Source organism: Tachypleus tridentatus, chromosome 10 (genome assembly GCF_004210375.1).
Source record: "Tachypleus tridentatus isolate NWPU-2018 chromosome 10, ASM421037v1, whole genome shotgun sequence".
Classification (NCBI taxonomy): domain Eukaryota; kingdom Metazoa; phylum Arthropoda; class Merostomata; order Xiphosura; family Limulidae; genus Tachypleus; species Tachypleus tridentatus.
Genome location: NC_134834.1, coordinates 94,201,487 through 94,223,996, shown reverse-complemented (window position 1 = coordinate 94,223,996; position 22,510 = coordinate 94,201,487). Strand labels below are relative to the sequence as shown.

Here is a 22,510-nt window from a genome sequence, read left to right as displayed (position 1 = left end):
GGATTCAAAACAAAATTATAAAGAATACTAAGTTGACCTAATGTCCCTAACCCTACATTCTATATTTAGTACTGCTAGCTTTCAAGCTCATTTATGAGCACTTTAATTCACAAAACACTTAAGTAGACTTTCACCAAATAAAGATTACATGAATATGTTTGTTTAAAACTGACAGAATAAAGAAGCAGTAAAAAATGGTTGTAATATCATACCTACACACACAAGAAGTTTATTTACATTCTTGACTTAAATACCCGACCCAGATTTATTCTGGGTGTAAAACAAGTTGATATTAAGAAAACTGGTATACTATACAAATTCTTAAGAATTAAAAAAAAACGTTTGATATTTCATATATATATTTCAACTTATTTCACAAGGAGAAAATAAATACACAACTCAATCAGAATGATTTTGGAGAAATGGCTAAAATTATGAATTCTAAGATGGTTAATAGTTTTTAAAATGACCACACGTTATTTCATTGGCAAGTATATAAAATTTCCATTACATATCACATTAAAAACAGACTTTAAGATGCTTCTATAGTCTAAACACAATCATTTCTCAATACAAGATCAATTAGTTACAAATTATGATTAAACTTTATTGTTGGTTGATTATTGTACTATTAACAAATTATAACGCAATTCCCTCTTGAGAGAACTGAATTAACTATAGAAAAACACTAGTTTTGCAGAATATTGTATATTTATAGGCACAATGTATTTTTCCTCAAAAAATTAGGCTGTTACATTTATGAGCTCGTATTAATCTCATCTTTGACAAAAACTATTTTTATACTTAAAGCACACGTATTTACCTGATAAGTGTTTGTAAAGTATTGTAGAACCAAAAGTCAAACTAATGAAAATATTAAGAACTTATTGTCTGTGCGTTTCCTTTCTTAGTGAACTCAATGTGCATGGAGGTGTTTTAGAAAGACCTTGTTGATGCTGAATACAGCATGAATGGTATATTGATACATAATTTCTCTAGTTTCACTCCTAAGTTCACAGACTAGTCAAATGATAATTTCAAAATAAACATTGTAAAGGATTTAATATTATTTTAACAAATGTTTGTTTCAGTTTAGTATATTATTTTAGAAATGTATGTAACTTGTATTGTTAAATATGTAGTGCGCAATTCCCGTCTGTTTTCTTAATTTGTAAAAGTTCTCGAGTATAAGAATCAATAGCATATGTTTTACAAAAACACTAGCGTACCTCAGAATATTGTTAAAGAATTAAGGAGAACCTCGTGAAATAAGTATAAAAGGTAACTATCAAAAGACGCGGGAGACGTCACACTATAAGCTTTGGAAGCTTTAATTGTAATAAACGCTTATTAATCAGAAAACTACAAGAACGTTTATACGAATAAACGTTATAAATTTGACCAGAAACGCTTATAGATTTTAGAACATTATAAACCGTTCAACATTAGTGAATTAACTTCGGTCGTTAAATATCTTCGTTGTAAGCGAAATGAGCCAACCATGAATAGACAGCTAGTTAGCTTAAACGAAATGTAAGAATATCAACTTAAAATTAATTCACTCTTTGTAGACCTGGACCAGAAATAAAATACTCAGTACTAGACCGGATAGAAGACTTATCATAGCTTGTAAGTTTGTACAACTTCTGCATATAAATCCTCATTTATAATAGCCATTTTCATAAAATGTATTGTTTGTATATTAAAAATATATTTGTGTTAAGAAAGAAAATTGTGTGTATCAATCTTGTTGGAAAGTATAATAAATGTGATACATATCGACATGCCCTTTCAGCCGTGGGGGCATTATAATGTTACGATCAATCCTACTATTTGTTAGTAAAACAGTAGCCCAAGAGTTGGCAGTGGGTGGTGATGACTAGCTGCTTTCCCTTTAGTCTTACACTGTTAAATTAGGGACGGCTAGCGCAGATAGCCGTCGTGTAGCTTTGCGAGAAATTAAAAAAACAAACAAAAACATACACACATTCAATTAACTTCTAAATTCGAATTCCCGGCTATTTGAAACAATAATACGTAAAAGTAGGCTACAACATTAACATTGATGTAGAAGAAAGCAGTATACTAGATTTTGTAAACATGTTCTCTTTTTCAACTCATGATACTAATGGCATGCCTAATTCTTGTCAGATTTTCTTGTGCGATAAGTTATGCCTAAAATTTGTCACTTTTGGGTTGACAGTCATTAGAAACCCCACATTTGAATTATTTGCTCATATAAACATTTTGATGATTTAAAAAAGACACAAGATAATTAATGAGTTCATCTAATATACGACTTCCGTGTATAAAATAAATTATCGGGACAATTTGCTGTTCAGCTGGAATTGATTATTAATGCTAGTTGTTACTAGTAAATAGGCAGGAAAAATATATCTGAATGCAAACTCAGCATATCTTTCTGAAATTGTATTTATGAAGTAAAAGTTAGCTCTTACCAGTAGCGAATAATTTAAAGAAATGTTCAGTTATAATAAAACATATCTGATAAAGCAAATTAAATATAATTCTCGCGCCTGTGCATTTACTCATTCATTTAACAATATCATACGTATACACAAGTATTTATATTTCCGGGTAACTCAGAAATGAGCTGGAAACAGCTTACCGGAACACACACGTACATGTATAGGGCTGTCGATTATTAATAATACTTAATACGAATTCAAGACCAGGGTAGACGGTGCCCGAACTTCCAGTTAGCAAGGGTATTAACCCAAACAACAACGCTTGAGAAGTGAAGGGCGTAAACCGAAACGTCACGCAACTCTAAATTTTCGGCTTAGTGTACTACTAATAATATAATTAACAAATAAATAATACATAAATTGTGATTAAATCAGAACTGGATGCTAATCTAACTTGGAAAAGATGCATTCATTGCTAATTTCTTAATAATGCACTTTTCATACCTTTATTTTTTTCGTTACGGACATAATTTGACCCCATTGTTACACGAGTACAGAACAGTGGTTCTTCCATGTATCATATTTAATAGTTTTAAGATCTCTAGCTCACACACTGTTCTAACATAGAAATATGAGGCACTTGTAATGAGCTTCATAACATTATCGAATTTTAAGCCTAAATTTACACATTTTATATTGAAGGTCACACCTTACATTAAATGATAACACTACTAGTCTAACGCATGTTGATAGCAAAATACAACTCAACATTTTACTTAATCTACACAAGGTACGACAGAATATTTCAAGTGCTAAAATTCAGGTTAAGAACCTAATACAATTGCTTCACCTTATAAGTTTTAATACTCCTATATAAATATATTCAAAAATATACAATGCTAAAATTGTATCTGTAATCGTAAGTACTAAACGTAAGGTTGCAGCGATGGAAACTATTTCAGAAACAAAATGGTTTATATGCGCAGACACACACACGCATGTGCACAGAAGTTTTATTTATCCTAGCTAACCCCATTCTCACTGTATACACACACAGAGCGACATTTTAAAATACTTAATTTTAATTTTAACTACTTTTATGTCTGTAACTAACTGGCTCGGTCAGATTCCAAGTTTCAAGCACAATCATTCTAGATGGAAGGCACCACAATATTAATTTGATTACAACTGACATGACGAACAGTGAATGAATATTGTTTTTACTGTTGTTAAGAGCAGTACGTTGAAACATGGCCGAAACCGCGTTTAAATTCATTATCTAAACTACCAATCATTGTTTAAAATATATTATTCCAACCATAGCATCAATTATTTACTGTGACTGGCCGAAGGTGTCACGTGATATGAAACGTTTTAACTGTTTTGAAAAGTTGACCAATACATTTCATCATTGTTGTTATTCGATGGTATGGTAATATCAATTGCAATGCGTACACAAAGTCGTAGCAGAAATTTACAGACGACAGTTTTTTGCAGCATAGTAATAGCAAGCTAATTCATTTAGTCCTAATTACAACGTCGGAAATTTCGCATCACTCCAGGCACGTTTCTTGGTATAGTCATACATTGACGAGATGTTATTACAAACCCTGTCTGAGCCGGAAGCTGCATTAGGGCGAAAACCTGTAAAAGCCGGAAATATCAAAATTTTGCAAAATTGTCTTAAGATACCTCTTATAAAAGGCCCTTTATATGGCGGACGGAAAACCTACCTCATCTATCAACAAATAAGATTAGAACCAGAGTAAGGCGGAAAAAGTGTTTTAGATTAAAAATTGATTTCTTATTTAATTCATAATTTGTTTAAATATTAATAAATTCTCGGACTTTTGGTTAGACTAAGTATTGGTTAAATATATTCTGTTCTTTTTTCTACCGTCATTATTTTTGTAGTTAAATTAGATTGATGATTTGTAGAAATATATTTGTCTTTTAAGTGCAAAATTCTACTCTTTAAATAGTTCTCACGAAAAAATAAATTCTTATCTTCCCTAATTTTAAAAGATAGTGAGGGAATAGAAATTCCTTCTTCATCGCAAGTGTTATGTTAACGTTATCAAATTGTATGCACAAATAAAGGGGGAAAATGAACTTCATGAAAAGGCCGTAGAATTGTAGTTCTTCAAATAAATTTGATTAAGATTTTGTGTACTTATGTATATTTTAAATGTCTGTTTTGTTCTTATTCTAATAAATATAGCATAAACAGCATAATAACTTTATTCACAAACGTCTTACTTCCCTTGAGTTAAACAAGTATAACGTTCCGCTCAAAAATTATATATAATTAAGGAAATGCACGTTCACTATGCCTAATCGGACTTTTTACTCGGTCCCTTGCGATTCCGCATTAGACAGGTTTTACTGTATATGGAAAATCAAACTTCTAAATCTTACTAACATATTAATTCTTGAAACAAGATTAAAGCATTCTACGTGATTTATGTACAAGTTCGGAGATGTAACGAAAACATACTGACACAGCGCTTATTAATCAGATTTTAGTCAAACTGAAAACAAAAAAAGGGTTGGAATACAATTATTTACTGAAGACTTTTGGCAGACCACCTGACGTTCTCGTAAGTGGTCAAAATTGTTTAACGTTTCCTGGTTTTAAGAAGGAATACGTCTTCCCACCTATTACAAGCTGAAGGTTTGCTTTTGAACACTACAGGATGGCCCGTAAGTCCCCACCCATCCATATATCTCATGTATCTGTGTGCTGTCCCTCATTCTTGCTGCATAATATTATGCGACGCTATGTTCTGTGAGACATTTTCAAGTGTAAATGGGCTTACATCGGCCATATTTCTCTGAAAAAGCAAGAAACAAATTTATAATACATGCGTAATTGAATATAACATAACATATGGATGGGTAGGGACTCACGGGCCACCCACCCTGTATATACGGCAACAAACAGAATTGCATAATTAATTTCTTAAACTCTCATACAAAATTGGTTAAGTCGTTTAATTAACTCTTTCCTTATAAACTATAGTTATTTCGAAATTTCATTAAATAGCATTTTACTCATAATGTCGTTATTGTAAGTATTTAGCATTTTCCTTTGTAAGATTCATTATATTGTACATAATATATGTAAATAAATGGAAAATTATTAACAGTTCCTTTTCAGTTATAGAAATTTAAACGACTGATACGGACATATAAAAAACTTTCTCAGGCTTGTATTTTATGACAGAGTACTATTTGAAGAGTGGCGTCTCCTCCTTCTGCAACTGTAAAAGGCAAACCGGGAAAAGTAAAAAAGATTACAACTCTGATCTGGAATCGATTCACAAGAATGGTGATGAAACTTGTTATATTTGCCTACACTTCAACTAAGTAATACCTTGTTCTCATAAAAGTGTACTTCTCAGTTAGTACCAGAAATTCAGTAGAGAACTCGAAATTGAGTTTATGTATACTGATCTAGCATTGGAGTTCTGGCTAATTTTAATCCAGCGTCGTGATACCGCCTACTTGTTGCCATCATGTCTAGGTAAATAAAAAGAATAAAAAAATCAGAAAGTGTATGACAGATGAGGAAAGTGGCAATGTCTGACAATGTGTGTGACAGAGTGCATGTCACTAATATTGTAATTGCTCGCATACTACGTTGTGCTATTTTAACGACATTAGTGACACACAGTTCACACACTGGCAGATCAACAAACCAAGACAAGCATTAAGCATCCTTTCCAAAACATTACAGAGACAGCTAGTCAGAACAACAGGTTGGATCTTTCCGAAGCTTAGGGAAATGGACAACAAAGGTCAACAGCATAAATTGAGAAATAATTCCTAAATAAAATCTAAACGAAATGAAGAAGACTAAGAAAAGTAGAGTAGAAATGACAATGTCTCGTAATCCTATCCAACTGAAGTGTTGCCAAACGGATAAAAAGAAGGCTTCAGTTTCACCCGAATGAATGGTGTGTTATAGACTAAAACAAAAGGTGAGATTCTTTTCGAGCACTGATGGCCAGAACGACAAGAGAACAGGTAGAGGTACTCAATGATGTTGACAATACTCTGTGTAACAAAAACCTCTTGGCCATTGGGTTGCAACTCGGAAGGTAGATCCCATTCACCTTTCAAATATTTTCCCCAATAATGGTGGAACTGGCTGTGAAAGAAATATAGGTGAATTTAATCTCAAATTTCTCGTTGCTTTGAAGTCTCATTTGCCAAACACAGGCATGAGCCTTATGAAAAACAATATTGTTAGTCTGTTAGAAATTGATGTCTGCAGGATATATCCTAAACTCAGTTCTGACCCTTTCATACTCTTAGGCACTGAAATATCTTTTGAAGATTAGGGTACTGTTAGAACAGTAAGTGCAGAATTGATTAATCACTATTTCAAAGACGTAGAGCAAAACTGTAAACAGCCTTATATTCTAGATGTGATGCCAGATGGGATGAATCTACCTACTCTGCAAACAACCAAAAAAAAAAAAAGGCAGAAAAATTGGGTAGAGGTTGAATTTTCTACTGGGCTGTCCATGGATAAACACAGATTCCTACCACAGGATAAAACTCAGATGAGGCACAGAGATATCTGTAAATGAACTAAAGTAGTACAACACGATATAGAAGCATACCTCTGTTTCAAAACTGGTGAGGCCAACGTTTCTCACCACAATAACTTACTGAGCATCTTAAAGACACTGTATTTAATTCTCTTTCTTCTACTTTGAACTTAAGAGATGTGTGAGCTTTGACAATTAACACAGAAAAGGGTCAGATGTACATATAGTACCATCATGGTCCTTACACCCCCACTACCCATGGTGCACAAGCAGGAGAATTTTGAAATACTTGACTATACTGGAGGTTACAAATCTGAGTAGATTTAATAAATTGCTACATTAGAAACTTCAAATATTCCAACTTGAAGTAACAATCAAGACAAGGTGTCTGGATAATATTTCCCAGCCAGCCATAACCCACTGATCTTTCATCGTGAAAATAATTTTCTCCTCCAGAAAGCCAAGACGATTAGCTAAGATAATCACTGCCTCAAAGGAGTTCAAGGTTTTATGCGGGGTGGGAGTGGAATTCTCAAAGCGAACCTCACCATGAGCCTTAGATGCCAAAGAAGTTTGTTGTCCTGTGTTTAATATGTTTCAACAATAACATACCCCCAAGCATTTTTTAAATGATAAATAAAAGCCAACAAACCCCTCTAATTATTGTTTTGGACAAAAAAAAATGACACTATATACATTTCTGCCAGATAAAGAATAAATGATAAGATGGCAAGGCACAAGTGATGCATTTAATAAAACAGGCCCATCAATATGTAATAATGTTTCAGATCCCATTGGAGAGGTTAAATGTTACACCGCTTCGTAACGAAAAAAAGGAGGAAATTAGGCACCCACTAACACCACCCATTATGGTGAATTGCTATATTGTTCAGACACTCATTGCACTAAAGACAGTGAAGCAATGTTAGGGTTTTGTGGTCATTTCACATGACCACCAGTACAATAAATAAATTTTACTTCTTTTTGAAAACATCCAATACTGTCACAACTGATCGGCAGAATGACCGTCTACACATAATGTTATGTTATTAAAACCATCGAAAATACACGTTGTTGGAATTTTTTCATTATTTGAAATAAATCAAAACTTTGGATATCTGATTTCTTGAACTGATTATGAATCAACATGTAACTGTTGGATATACAAGACTGTTTAAGTGTTATTATTTCGTTTAGTTGGTGATTTAATGTATAATTTACTTTTAATAACAAGAGAGTTAAAATTAATTTCAAAATCAATAGTTATGACAAGTTTGGTTGCATAACCCTGGACAAGTCGTACGTTGTGTTTGCAAAATACTTTGTCGTCTGGGCTTTACTAATACTGTTGGATGTCATGTTACAAGAATCGCCGTTATATTTCTCGTCACCTTAAATGGGTTTTGTTTAACCAGCGCCGATCGCGTACCTAACAGAAAGTTCCAAACCTTAGTGACTAATGTATAAATAAGTGACAAAGCAAGCACAAGTTAAAACTACAGTATTAAGTAGAGAAAACACCAGAAGTTCAGTAAAATGCAGTTAAGCCAGTAAATTACTCAGAAAAATTTGGTTTGTTTTTGAGTTTTGCGCAAAGCTACACGAGTGCTATCTGCGCTGGCCTTCCCTAATTTAGCAGTGTAAGGCTAGAGGAAAGGCAGCTAGTCATCACCACCCACCGCCAACTCTTGGGCTACTCTTTTATCAACGAATAGCGGGATTGGTCGTCACATTATAATGCCCTCACGGCTGAAAGGGCGAGTATGATTGGTGTGACGGGGATTTCAACCCGCGACCCTCAGGTTACGAGTCAAGCGCCTTAACCACCTAGCCATGCTGAGCTTACTCAGGAAAAAAACGTGAACTTAGCCAGAATGCGAATGATCAAACAAAGGGCAATATTTTAAAGGGAGTTTTACAGCTTAACAGACATAAGGAGAATAATTTGTCTTGTCAAAGTAACTGAACACGTCTGTTTTGAATATGACGAAAAGAAGACAATTATTATAACCCACTAATACGATAGCAATAAGAGCAGAAAAAAAATAGTTCGTCTTGTTATTTGTATTCTAACGCAAACGAATCAGCCCAAGCAAACTTTTGACATGAAAATAAAATTTAGAGTGTTAGATAAAATTGTGATTTCCTATGCTGTAAATAATTCTTATACATACCTTTCAATTACTTTGAATATATATTAAAACAAGTGGATTGTGTGCTGTCCATTTATTGTTCGAATTTATCGTCAATGAGCCACAGACAGCTACTGTAAAAAAAAAAAAAGAATCCTAGCCAATATACATAAAACCATGACAGTATTACCTGTACTGTGTTTCACCACTCGAATTTAAAGTTTAATTCTCATTAGTGTGCAAGTCATTTTTCAATTAAGAAATAACCAAATTGGAATTTCAGGACAAAACACAATAAAAAAAATTCAAACTTGTTACTTCGTCCAATAAACTTCATTTTGTTTGTGTAATATGCATGTTTAAAGCCACATATTAATCTAGCAGTTTTGCCTCAACACATTCTCTGTAAGTTGTTTCTGAAACTACAAAATCAACTGGATAAACAAACCGTTCTTTTAACGTTCTCTGTCGTTATCTGAGTATGTTTTTTGTTGGTCTTTTTATCCTATATTTAAAATTTAAGTATCACAGTAGTTGCATCCTGTTTTCCTATTGGCTATCTTAATCTTTTATTAGTCCTTGTTTCCCTTTAACTACGTGTGTTACTCTAACAATCTTCGTCAATAATTTGTGGCTTACAAGTATGCTAACGTTAAAATAATATACCTTAGACTTTTAATAGCACGAATACTTCCGTTGATATCTGACTCTCAAGCACTCGTTACCATTGAAAGAAGCTGTCACGTGATTTCAAGCTAGTAAGCTTCAGTTTCTTTTTAAAACCTTCACATCAATGCTACTTCCTGAACTGCATTTTTACAGAATATTTAACACTTATCTATTATTATTTTACAATGCGCAGATTAACAAATCATTCCTAATACATAAGGCATGATATTAAATATTATAAGCTTATTAACAGTTACAGAATTATAAATGAACGGATAACACTCGCTTTAGTATGGTAATTCATTGTTCACACACACAGAGTTTGGTGAAAAAAGGCGTTGATTCATCACTGTGAATAATAGAGAAACAATCTCTGCTCTCCTACACAACCACAAGTGTATTGAAAAGCACGTGCAGCACCATACTTCAACTGGAATGTCTGGTACTTTGAGGTGAGGTAAGGAGCAGTTGCAATATTTGATCTTTGAAATCAAATTGAAACGCAACAGAATAGATACGTGGAAAAATTCCTGAGAAGCTGAAAAACAAAACAAAAGAAAAAACAGCTGGATACAGTAACAAACGGCTGTACTACTGTTTATTTGTTCGACCACGTTTTCGTTTCAAAGCTGAAGATTACAATAATTAATTAGAAACTGTTTGCCTTTGGTATTTGGCAAACCACCAGAGATTACTGTAAACGGATTTAGTTCAATAAATTTTCTATTTTAACGACAAAACCTGGAACCACGAAGCAAGAACAAAACTCGAACGACCTTGAATCTGGGCTCGGTATACGCATGAAATGGAGTCAACGAGGAAGCAAGAGCAAATAGAACGGGCATGAACGAAAAGAAACTTACAAAGGGATAGATAATGTTATACGTGTCTCTACCCGGGCTGGTTGATACTCACATGCCTTGCGGTAACTATTATACGTGTTTGTTTTTCACAACATGCAAAGTGCTAACATTTTGTTGTTGTTTGAATAAGAAACTGGGCAGATTTGTTTGTATTAAGGTTCACGAAAAAACTTTAAGTAGATGTACTTTCAGCACCAAAGGACGAAAGCGTAAGTTATATGTTTTATTTTCACGAGCTTTGAGTACGAGATTAACAACGTATTTTCTAGTAGATGGAGTACCCATTCTCTAGACGGGAAGTTATGTGAATTCATGATTGATGGGAGGTTATATTTACAGGACATGAAGAGTTGCTGCTGTTTCTTTCATACAGGGTGGCCCATAAGTCCCTACCCATTCATATGTTATATGCAATTACGGATGTATTATAAATATTTTTTCAGAGAAATATGGCCGATGTAAGCCCATTTACACTTGAAGAAAGTATTGTGACAAGTACGTGGGTACATGAGCGCAAGAATACTAGTGACAGCACACACATACACTGGATACACAAGATATATGGATGGCCACTCTGTATGGAATTCTGCAACACGCATAAACAGCAAAACCGAAAATTTGTATCTAAACCCCACATGAACCACCATACCAACAGACAGTACTGTTATATAGATAAGTAGGTCACATGGAGAGACAACAGACAGTACTATTATATAGATAAGTAGTCACATGGAGAGACAACAGACAGTACTATTATATAGATAAGTAGGTCACATGGAGAGACAACAGACAGTACTATTATATAGATAAGTAGTCACATGGAGAGACAACAGACAGTACTATTATATAGATAAGTAGGTCACATGGAGAGACAACAGACAGTACTATTATATAGATAAGTAGTCACATGGAGAGACAACAGACAGTACTATTATATAGATAAGTAGTCACATGGAGAGACAACAGACAGTACTATTATATAGATAAGTAGTCACATGGAGAGACAACAGACAGTACTGTTATATAGATAAGTAGGTCACATGGAGAGACAACAGACAGTACTCTTATATAGATAAGTAGTCACATGGAGAGACAACAGACAGTACTGTTATATAGATAAGTAGGTCACATGGAGAGACAACAGACAGTACTGTTATATAGATAAGTAGTCACATGGAGAGACAACAGACAGTACTGTTATATAGATAAGTAGGTCACATGGAGAGACAACAGACAGTACTGTTATATAGATAAGTAGTCACATGGAGAGACAACAGACAGTACTGTTATGTTTATATTTATCTAGAATGTTCGCACAGGCAATAGAGTTCTATGTCAATTGATCAGGTTTTTTGGTTCATATATGAATCCGAGAGAGAAAAGGTCTACATACTTCAAATCAGCTCATTTCAAGTGGTTGTTTACTGTAGCAGGTATATTAAAATGTCACGAGTTTTCAGTAAGCCCTTCTGAGAAAATGAAAGGCATCTTTATATATTAAAATTTATAATGTGTTAAAAGCCATATTGCCTTAACCTTATACACTTTCTTAATTATACATACTTTGAAACAGTGAGTGTCTAATTCAAACGCACTACAGAAAAATGTTTACATTGTTGTTTTGAAGTAAGCACAAAGCTACAAAATGGACTATCTGTGCTCTGGCCACCACGGGTATCGAAACCCGGTTTTTAGCGTTGTAAGTCTGCAGACATACCGCTGAGCCACTGGGGAACAAAATGTTCACGAATAAAATAATAATGAAAACGAATGGGTGTTTTGATTTAGTTATCTGGTGTTTCGTTTTAACTTTGTTATAATTATCTAACCACGTGAAGAAATGTTTGCTGCTACTAACGTTGTAGGCCTGGCATGGCCAAGTGTGTTAAGACGTTCGACTCATAATCCGAGGGTCGCGGGTTCGAATCCCGGCCGCACAAAACATGCTCGCCCTTTCGGCCGTGGGGGCGTTATAATGTTACGGTCAATCTTACTATTCGTTGGTAAAAGAGTAGCCCAAGAGTTGGCGGTGGGTAGTGATGACTAGCTGCCTTCCCTCTTGTCTGTCTTACACTGATAAATTAAGGACGGCTAACACAGATAGCCCTCGAGTAGCTTTGTGGGAAATTCAAAACAAACTAACATTGTATAATAAACACGACTGTGTAAACTTACATTAGATTTATCGGTAATTACACCAACACCAAAGTCCTGATATGGCCTTCAGAAAGACGATGCAAAGTTTCATTTACGGGCGCTAAGTAACCAAATCTAAAATTCTTTGTAGATCAAATAAGCTTCGGCAACCTGGACACAACATAATTAAAGTATGGAGACCGTGGAAACTGAGAAACGGGGGATTAAGACAAAAGAAAATATGAAAAGTCATAGGAAAATATTTCTTGATAACGAGAAATCCACTTGAAATAAAAATGTATCTCAGAACGACTGGTATGGGTATTAACACTTTTATTCATAAGCAGAGAACAATGTTTCAATCTTCCTAGGTCATCTTCAGATTAATAAAGAAAGAGTTTGCAATTGACCGTTGCCGGACACATGTCTGAGGGACGAGAGTATAAACAGGTACAAGATTGTAGGGGCGTTGCATGTGGATGTTAGATTACTAATTAGTATAGGTATAAAGGTGTTCCTTTATATTGGTTTTAGTTGTATAAGTTGGGCTTCTTTGATTTTATGTTTGTTTATATTTGTTTCCATACTTAGTATCTGGTTTCAATTTTTCTGCTTGTTTCTCCAATACAGAAGTCGTGGCAGTTGTTGCATTGTATTTATAAATTATGTTGGTGTTGTGTTTGTAAGTGTAGTTTTTACATAGTATGGATTTTAGTTTTGTACCTGTTGTTTGAATAAATTTGGTATTTACTAGAATGCGGTGTTTTGCTACAAGTTTGTGTTGTTTTTATTTTTCAAGTGTTAGTTATTTGTTCGCTAATGTCGTGAACATACGGTATGCAACAATATGTGGTTTTGTAGTTTGTTTTTGCTCTAGGTGTATGCGTATAATTTTTTTTCTACGGCGTTTTGAGGAAATTTGTTAATGAAATGTTGTTTTATTTTGTTGATTTCATCGTTAATTTTATCGGGTGAACATAGTTTTGTGTCTGTGTTTATTTGGTTTCTTAATATGTTGAGTTTTGGTTTTGCTTCATGTGCTGAGTCCCAGGAAATGTATAATCCAGTATGGGTGATTTTTCTGTGGATTTCCGTTTTGAATAATATGGGTTCTAGTGATCTTGAGGTTAAGAAATGCTATTTGGTTAGTTTTTTTCCTGTTCACAGGTGAACTTAATGTTGGGGTGCATCGAGTTAACATGATTGAAAAAACTAAGTGTGTGTTCTGTAGATGTGAATCCTGTATAGTGGTGGGTGTAAGGCTGAATTAATCGATTGTTGTTCAACCTGTGTCATAAAATAATTAAAATAAAATTGCAAATATCTGCTTATGGGGAAGGGAGAGGTCGTAGGTGTATCTAACCCTTGGAGATTAACAAAACAGTCGGCCCTAAAAGTCCGATGCAGCGATATGCCGACAGTTCACTTGGGTGTATACAGTGAAACTTCTGTTTGTAATTATAACACACTTTAATATATCCGTGATGACGAGAAAACCAACTTGTAGAGAAAAATATGTGTGTAAAAACGGCGGGTATGGATTGAGAAAATTCGATATAGTGGAACGAACAACGTTTTGACCTTCTTCGGTCGTCGTCTTTGTGAACCTGACGTTGTTCGCTTCTCTACATAGAATTTTCTCAATCCATACCAGCCGTTTTCATATATATACTTTAATATATGCCAATTGTTTTACTTTTGATAATTCAAATACTTCAAAAAATAGTTTGTACACTAGACAGTTTCACTAACAGTAATAAACAGAATATATATATATAATTTACAGCTTTTATCCATTTTCATTAAGTTGAATCGTTTCGCAACTTGTTCTCAAATCAAAGTTTTTCACTAAATGGCCGAGCTCGTTCGGATTTAATGTTTTCAAATGAAAGTTAATACAAATAAAAACACGCATGAAATTCGTAAATCGTCCTGTATAAGTTAGATAAGATATTAAACAACATACACTAATTACAAACATGGGCGACTGCAGGAAGGAGGAGAAGGTATTTCATGTAGGACAAAGTAGAGTGAAATTGTGAAATGACTAAAGAATCCAGTTAAATAATGTTGATTGGTTGCTTGTTTGTTTTTGAATTTCGCACAAAGCTACTCGAGGGCTATCTGCGCTAGCCGTCCCTAATTTTGCAGTGTAAGACTAGAGGGAAGGCAGCTAGTCATCATAACCCACCGCCAACTCTTGGGCTACTCTTTTACCTACCAACGAATAGTGGGATTGACCGTCATGTTATAACGCCCCCACAGCTGAAATTAAATAATGTTGAATAAATAAAGAATTATGTTTTTCGGTTTTTTTCCAGAGGAAAGTGACACCCCCCCTGCGGTCACCCATGATTACAAGATTTCTGTTTCACTACAAAAACACGAACCCGGATTTCTTTTTTCTTACGTTATAAGCAATGTTTAACGTGAACATGCTTCGTGTTACCCGACAGAGGCGACCGAAAATTGGAAATTTAAAACCTCGTAGCGTACAACATAAACAATTCAGTTATGCTTTATTCAACACATAATAATTATGGCACTAGTTCGTGTTATCTGGTAATTAATATTTGGCAATGAATATTGTTAAAAACAAGTATATCGATAATACGACACGCTTTAGAACAGGTCTATGAAATGCCTAGCCAAATGTTAACTTGTTATCTCCACTACCCCTCTAAAAAATAAAGTTAAAATTTAGAACATGGATTTGGAAATATTGTGATAACATCGAATAGCAGTTTTGAAGTTTCATTGTGATTCGTAGTTGCTATATTTAAATTAAATATAAGTTTTAAATTAAATTTAATTCTTGTACCCTGGTCAATATATAAGAAACAAAATGTATTTAAAAGCAACTTCTCAGAAATAATAATCAGTGATGTTGAGAAAACCCACTTGTAGAGAAAAAAAATATGTGTAAAAACGGCTCGTTGGGTTATCGTCAAGTTCACAAGGAAAGGAAGAGGTAACTGACCACATGTTTGAAAGGGGTTGTGGAACTGAATGTCCGAATGTAGAGGGCGTGCTTAGATGTTTAAATATATAATTTTGCGCAAAATTAAAGAAGCCTTACTTATACAACAACAACAACTGAAGCCCAAAATAAACCAATACAAAGGAACACCTTTATACCTGTATTAAAAATAATAACAAATAATAATAATAAAAAAATAATATAAAATTATATAATGTTTGCTAGAGTTGTTCGCTCCTCTACGTAAAAAAAAAAAAAATTATCAACCGAAACGAGCCGTTTTTACATATATTTTTAACTTCTCAGAAAGTTGTACGAGGGGAATAACTTATCACGAATAACTGACTTGGTATTTATGGTAAGTAAAACCACTATCTTGATTTTCAACCGTAAGTAAAATTTATCGTTTTCATCTATAACCTTGATTTGTTTCACATTATTTACTCTAGCCTTATCTTTATCAACATGCACGTCACGTTACTATCAAGGTGAAAACTTACTGTTATGTCCCGTTATAACAAACAGCATTGAAAACAAGAATGACAGCAGAATCACAGAGTGGTATTTTTCTCTTATGCGTAAATATGAAAGACTTGTTTGGGTGTACAAGTGCCATTTTTCTATATATTCATCGCTCTTTACTCCAATAATCCACTTTAATTTGAAGCACTTCATTTTTCACTCGTGAACTATATAACAACTCAATAAACAGTGATAAACGTTCATGTTTTACTTACGGAACGCACACTACGTCCTGATATATACTTTCTGAAGAACACAGAATGTAATACACACTGAAAAAGCGCAGTGGAGTACCACAAGACAAGTCAACGAATACATTCTGTGTATATTCCCAAACACTGACTTCTTCACACTTAGCCTGACCATTTCTTTCGTAGTAGATTATTAGGTCATGTAATTGTTTGTTCTCTTTTCAGGCTATTTAAATATTTAGCCTTTTTCGTCTTCTTTCTTTACGTCAGTCGTTATTAAACGATAGAAAAATTATTCCAACCCGAGAACAAAGCAACACGTGTCCACAATGCCATGAAAGAGATGACTCACGTATCCTAGCAACGCTTTAGCTGTTAATACATGCGGAAATGACTGTAGTAGTTGCAGTTTAACTAAAGCGCGAGAGCAGTTATAGAGGATTCTCCAGACAAAACGGTCAACAATGCGAAGTAATATTTAAAAAAAAAACAAAAAAACGTGAATAAATAAACATGTTTTAAGAACTGATAACGAGCCAAACCTAAGGGTTTTATTTGACGCATTTAGGTGTTCTTCGAGTGTACATTGAACCACAGCGCAGATAGCCCTCGTGTAGCTTTGCGCGAAATACAAAAAACAAACATTGAACCACCCTGTCACAACTATTTCCAACAACAAAAAAGAAACAACAGATAATGTGTCAACATTTTAGAGACAGGCCGAACAAACTTTCAAAGATAAGGCCTCGTTAATAACAATATGCAAAAGAAAACGTGACATACAAAGCTCGATAATAAATAAGGTGTGGCAATACAAAGTCCAAACGTTTCGTAACATACGAATATTTTTATCCATACATTATAATTTTATGTTTTCTACATACCAAGTTACATCCACCATCAAAACTGTTAGCACAATATTGTGAAAGTTGAAGATAGCATCGACTCTTATCACTAAAATATTATCTTAAATATTAGATCTTGGAATATATTCAGATGTGATAAGTACAATTCTAAAAGCGTAGTGTTAACTTGATTATTTTCATTTTGAACTTAAGTTTACTCTCCAGCTATTAGGCTGAAACGAACAGTAATTCAATCGGTTACCATTATGTTCGTTATAGTTTTTGTTCCTTCTGTCCCACCCTGTATGTTGCTGTCGGAGCTGAACGTCTCTGTGAACTCCCTACATAAAACAGCTAACATTACGTGTAACGACAGAACCTTTGACCACCTTTACGAGATTCAAGTTCTTTCGTACGATTTACTTTAAACACGTGAAGTCAATTTTAATGACCTTTCATATATGTCAACTGAGGCGAAGTATGATGGGAAGATAATTTGTTAATTTTTAGCCGTGACGTACAACAGCTCCGAGTTGTTGTTTTTTCTTTCGTGTACAAACATTTAGCTCGTAACTGTTTCATTTCTTGACCAATTTGAAAATCCAATTGGTTTTGGACTCAGAAGATCCAATCCTTTCGACTGATGCATTTGGACTAATTTACTCTTATCCTTCTTAAAAGAATTTCAATTTGAGGGTAGGCTGGTAAAGGTCCCGATGAGTAATAAAACTGAATCGGGTATATGTGGACCCCACAGTCCTGATGAGTAATAAAACTGTATATGTGGAAAACTGATGTAATAAAACTGAATCGGGTATATGTGGACCCCACAGTCCTGATGAGTAATAAAACTGAATCGGGTGTATGTGCACCCCATGTTTGATATTGCTGACCCACAAAAAATTCGGTTAATACAAAATGTCTCGCAGATTATCTCTAATCCTGCTTAAAATAACACCAAGTACCAAGGCTATTAAGGATTCCCTCTCATTTTCTGAAAAAAAAAAAAAAAAAGAATTGTAGCAAATATTTTATAGTCATTTGTGTTAAATATTTGACATCACACATTTAAAAGTTACTTATGACTCGGTTGCTTTTTCAAAATTTGCATTCATTTATCGAACATTTTTATAACTGCTTATTATTTTACTTTTACACTACAAATATGCTCAAGTTAGATGCATTCAGGTATGAACATACACTGATATTTGTATATGTGGTTCCATAAGGTAAAAAAAATTACAATATTAAGTTACTCCTTTTAATATTTGGGATTAGAAAAACTGACTGTGTAAAAGTGAGAACAATGTTTTAAATATGTATTTTCTTTATTACAATTTTCTAAGTTTGAACTGTTTTGATTTTTTTTATAGAAAAAACTATGATATAATTTTTATTTATCTGATTTGCATTCTAGAATTTAGAACACCATGATAAAGTGTTATAACTGTGTAACTTGGAATAACCAAAAATTCAAACGATATCTAATTTTATTAATTTACTCATAATACACATGTAAATGTATTTGGAAAATGAGATGCTATCATGAATTATAAGACTTTCCTAATATTTTTCAGCAATACAAGGTTTTGGTCTTAAACCTAAAGCTTTTTATCGGCTAGCTGTACATGAAAAGAAATCTAACCAAATCCTATATTTGGGTCAAATGCTTGTGACATTAATTGTTCACCGATATATATATATATATATATATATATATAAGTGTATTGTATATTATGATCCTAAAACAATTTTTCTGCACAAATCTGTAGTGCATACTGAAAGGATTTTCACATTTTGATAAACAGGTTAGAAAGAAATGACCTTTGCACTCCAGATAATTACAAAAGAACTTTTTTATTTTAACCGTCTCACCTTTATGGCTTCATCAGCGTTAGTACATGTTGTATAATGAAACTGCAGAGGTAAAACATTGGTTAAATGGAAAGTTCACTTATAATCATCTGGAAAAATAGCAGTTTTTCCTTTTCATCAAATTTGTTTTTCTTTCACAAACTATGGAACTCATTGTTCTTTACAAAAATTTAGTTTTATTTTATAAAAGATTTACCCATCCAAGGTAGTTTGTAGCTTAATAGCATGAGCAGTTCTTGAACCAATCAAACATGCGAATGTCAGCAAATGAAAGTACAATCACACTTTCATCAGAACAAATTACCTACAAAACTGTGCAATATAACATCATTGAAGGAAAGTGGCTTCTTAAGATTTTCAAAAGGCTTATCACAGTCATCTGTAAGCAAGACTGGTTAAACTACATGAAGGTATTACAACATGCTACTAACAAAACTGAATAAATTAAAAACTTTACAAAGAAAACTAATAGTATAAGTAGTGATTTTATCACTGATTATAGAAAGTAATTTGTATTTATATATAACTTGAAATATTTTAATTTTAATAACTATGATTTGTGGGGAAACAACAATTTAACATTTATCAGGTTTTTTTTTTTTTTTTTTTTTTTTACAAGTACACTTTTATGTATTTCATACAACATTCACTAAATCTGATATTGAAGTATCTGTTATAACCTTGTGTATGTAATATTTAGCACAATATACAACAGAATAATGAAGGTTACTTATCATTTGGTAAATTTTTGGATGCTACAATTCACGATTTTAAATGCAATAAACTTGATGCTCAAATAAACAAATATATATCTTAAAATTCTGATACACATTCATTAATATACTCTTTTTAAGAAAAATCACATTATTAAATTTAAAATAACAACTACTGTACACAAATTCATCCTGATATGTATGAATGGATAAGAAATTATCATTTTTCCTAGGGTTCAAGTGTGCTTCTAGTGGTATAATAAAATATGTGTGCTTCCATGTACATGATTTTGTCTACATCTGGTAACAACCACTAGGTACACATGCTGTTGAAATTACGAAACCTGTAAACAGCTTGTGCTAATTGGTACAAGTGTACTGTAATTATGTTATAGTTTAAAGCATTACATATAGATTGTTCTAAAAATCATAGAAACAATTCTAATATTGCTTGCTGATATGGTATGCAATATGTAAAGAAATAGTAAATATTTAATACATTTTTATCTGCACAATAATAATTTAATGTTATGGTGTAACATACAGATGATTACACAGTTGTTCAAAATGTGGTTACATGTTATGTAACATTATTATGTCTACTTTCTATCTGTGTATATCCAAATAATAATGAGCTTATATCAATATATTGAGTGTTCTATCAAACTGTATTTTATCGATTGCATATCATAACTGACATTGTTCAACCTAATTTTCACAAAATAAAAGATTAAATTATGCTGTTTCTTACATATCTGTTGAAACAATTAAAAACTGGATAGAAAATCAACTATCTGGTCAAAAATGGGCTGATAAACACGTATTCTCCAACTAGGAAAATGAAACTAGTAGAAACTCAAGGGTCTAGATTAGAAATTATATTGTATATTATTTATGTCAGTAATTCTGACAGCTTTATCAATGCTGATAATTCTGAATTCGATCAAAAATCTATTTAACTGTTTTTGAAAATATGAAGCATACCCTTAAATGACATTGTAATATAATGTGTATAATAAGAAACCAAGTTTGTATAAGATACAGATCTTGTAATAGCATTAGCAATTGTCTATCAGCAAAATATTATTTCAGTAGATAAAAATAATGATGAAATAAATATGTACATATACACACATTTATATCTAATCTGTAACAAAAAATATAACTGTCATTTTCTACTCTTGATCTACTCAATGTTAGACGCTGCCATGCATAAGTTAATACTGACAGAATTGGCAAACAATAAACATGAAACTTATATTTTGATGATTATAAAAACCACTTTCTAATTAGATATTTTATATTATAGAAAACCGTGTAATGTTAAATTTCTGTCTACTTCATTCTATTATCATAAAAACAAATACAAAGAAAGATTAAAAGAAAAATTATAAAAGCCAATCTTAAGAGTATTACAACAACAAAAATAACACCCAAACCCCAAGCTTATTTATTACAACTGGCTTGTATATCAAAAATATCAGTATATACTTACGGTTCTGCTTCAATGGATTTCAATTTGGCAACATAATTTGAAGGAATATAGCCTTCACCTTTGGTAGCTCTTGATCTTGCAAACCACCAATCCCCTTGAGTATCATTCAGTATTTCTAACTGTTCCCCCTTCTTAAAACTCAGATCTTCATCTGTCCTGGCATCATAATCATATAATGCAACAAAAATCTTTGGAATAGCCCCAGATGCACTGTCTGTTTCCGACGGTGTTGTCTGAGAAATTGGTCCATTTGCTCTTACAATATCATGATGTACCTGACGCAGAGGATCATGTGTTTGCATTCCAAGTAAAGGATTTAATGTTGGTGTATTGGTTTCGATTCTTTCCAAGGGAACTTGGCCAGTGTGTGGATCCCCTCTCTTTACATTTTTGCTCCCAGCACGACTAAAACAGTTCCCCATTTTTAAGGTCTATCCAATGTGATGGTTGTGTCTCTATCTATCACTATCAGCAACTCTTTTGATTTAGTTAAGGTTAATAAAGTTAAATTTAAACTAGAAATGTTTATATCGTATATCAAACTGAGAATTAACTATCAAGTAGCACTAAAGGCTGTAAGCCCTCAACTGTGACATTCAAAGATTCAATAGTATTATTAATACTAACGTTAGTAACACTACGCTCGCAGACCTAACCCTAGCAATAGCAGTCGGAGTTTTACTACTACTGATTTTAGCAATCCTTAGTTATATTACTCTAATTATAAAACTAATAAAGATCACTCACTCTACGATCATGATGGTTTGTTTAATCTAGTGATTTTAGTCGCCATAACTTTTAAAGTACAAAATGATCCAGCTAGTCCTGCGCTTAAATATTAACATGACAAAACCTACATGCAACTAACGCCTCTCTTCTACAACAGTTTACCCTAAAACTCGCGGAAATAATTAAATTTCCTCGTAAACTACAAACTACACATACATACGCGCTATAAAAAGTAGTGCGTAAATATTAATACATTTATCTATCTATGTTTTTGAACATGTAACTAAACGCTATGTTGATCAAGTATTAATAAACACTTAAATACCAATATATATGCATTTACAAAATATCCACAATAAGACAGTTTTGTAG

The 22,510-nt window shown here is 33.1% G+C and overlaps 1 protein-coding gene across 1 annotated transcript in view; it reads right to left on the bottom strand.

Annotated features, from left to right (window-relative positions):
* LOC143229899 (tyrosine-protein kinase Src42A-like) overlaps window positions 1-22,274 on the bottom strand; it is a 44,798-nt gene extending 22,524 nt beyond the window's left edge. Inside the window, exon 1 of the mRNA XM_076462761.1 lies at window positions 21,410-22,274. Within this exon, the coding sequence (XP_076318876.1) occupies window positions 21,410-21,831 (422 nt within the window). The 5' untranslated portion in view covers window positions 21,832-22,274. The remainder of the gene's footprint in view (window positions 1-21,409) is intronic.
* Window positions 22,275-22,510: the final 236 nt, after the last annotated feature.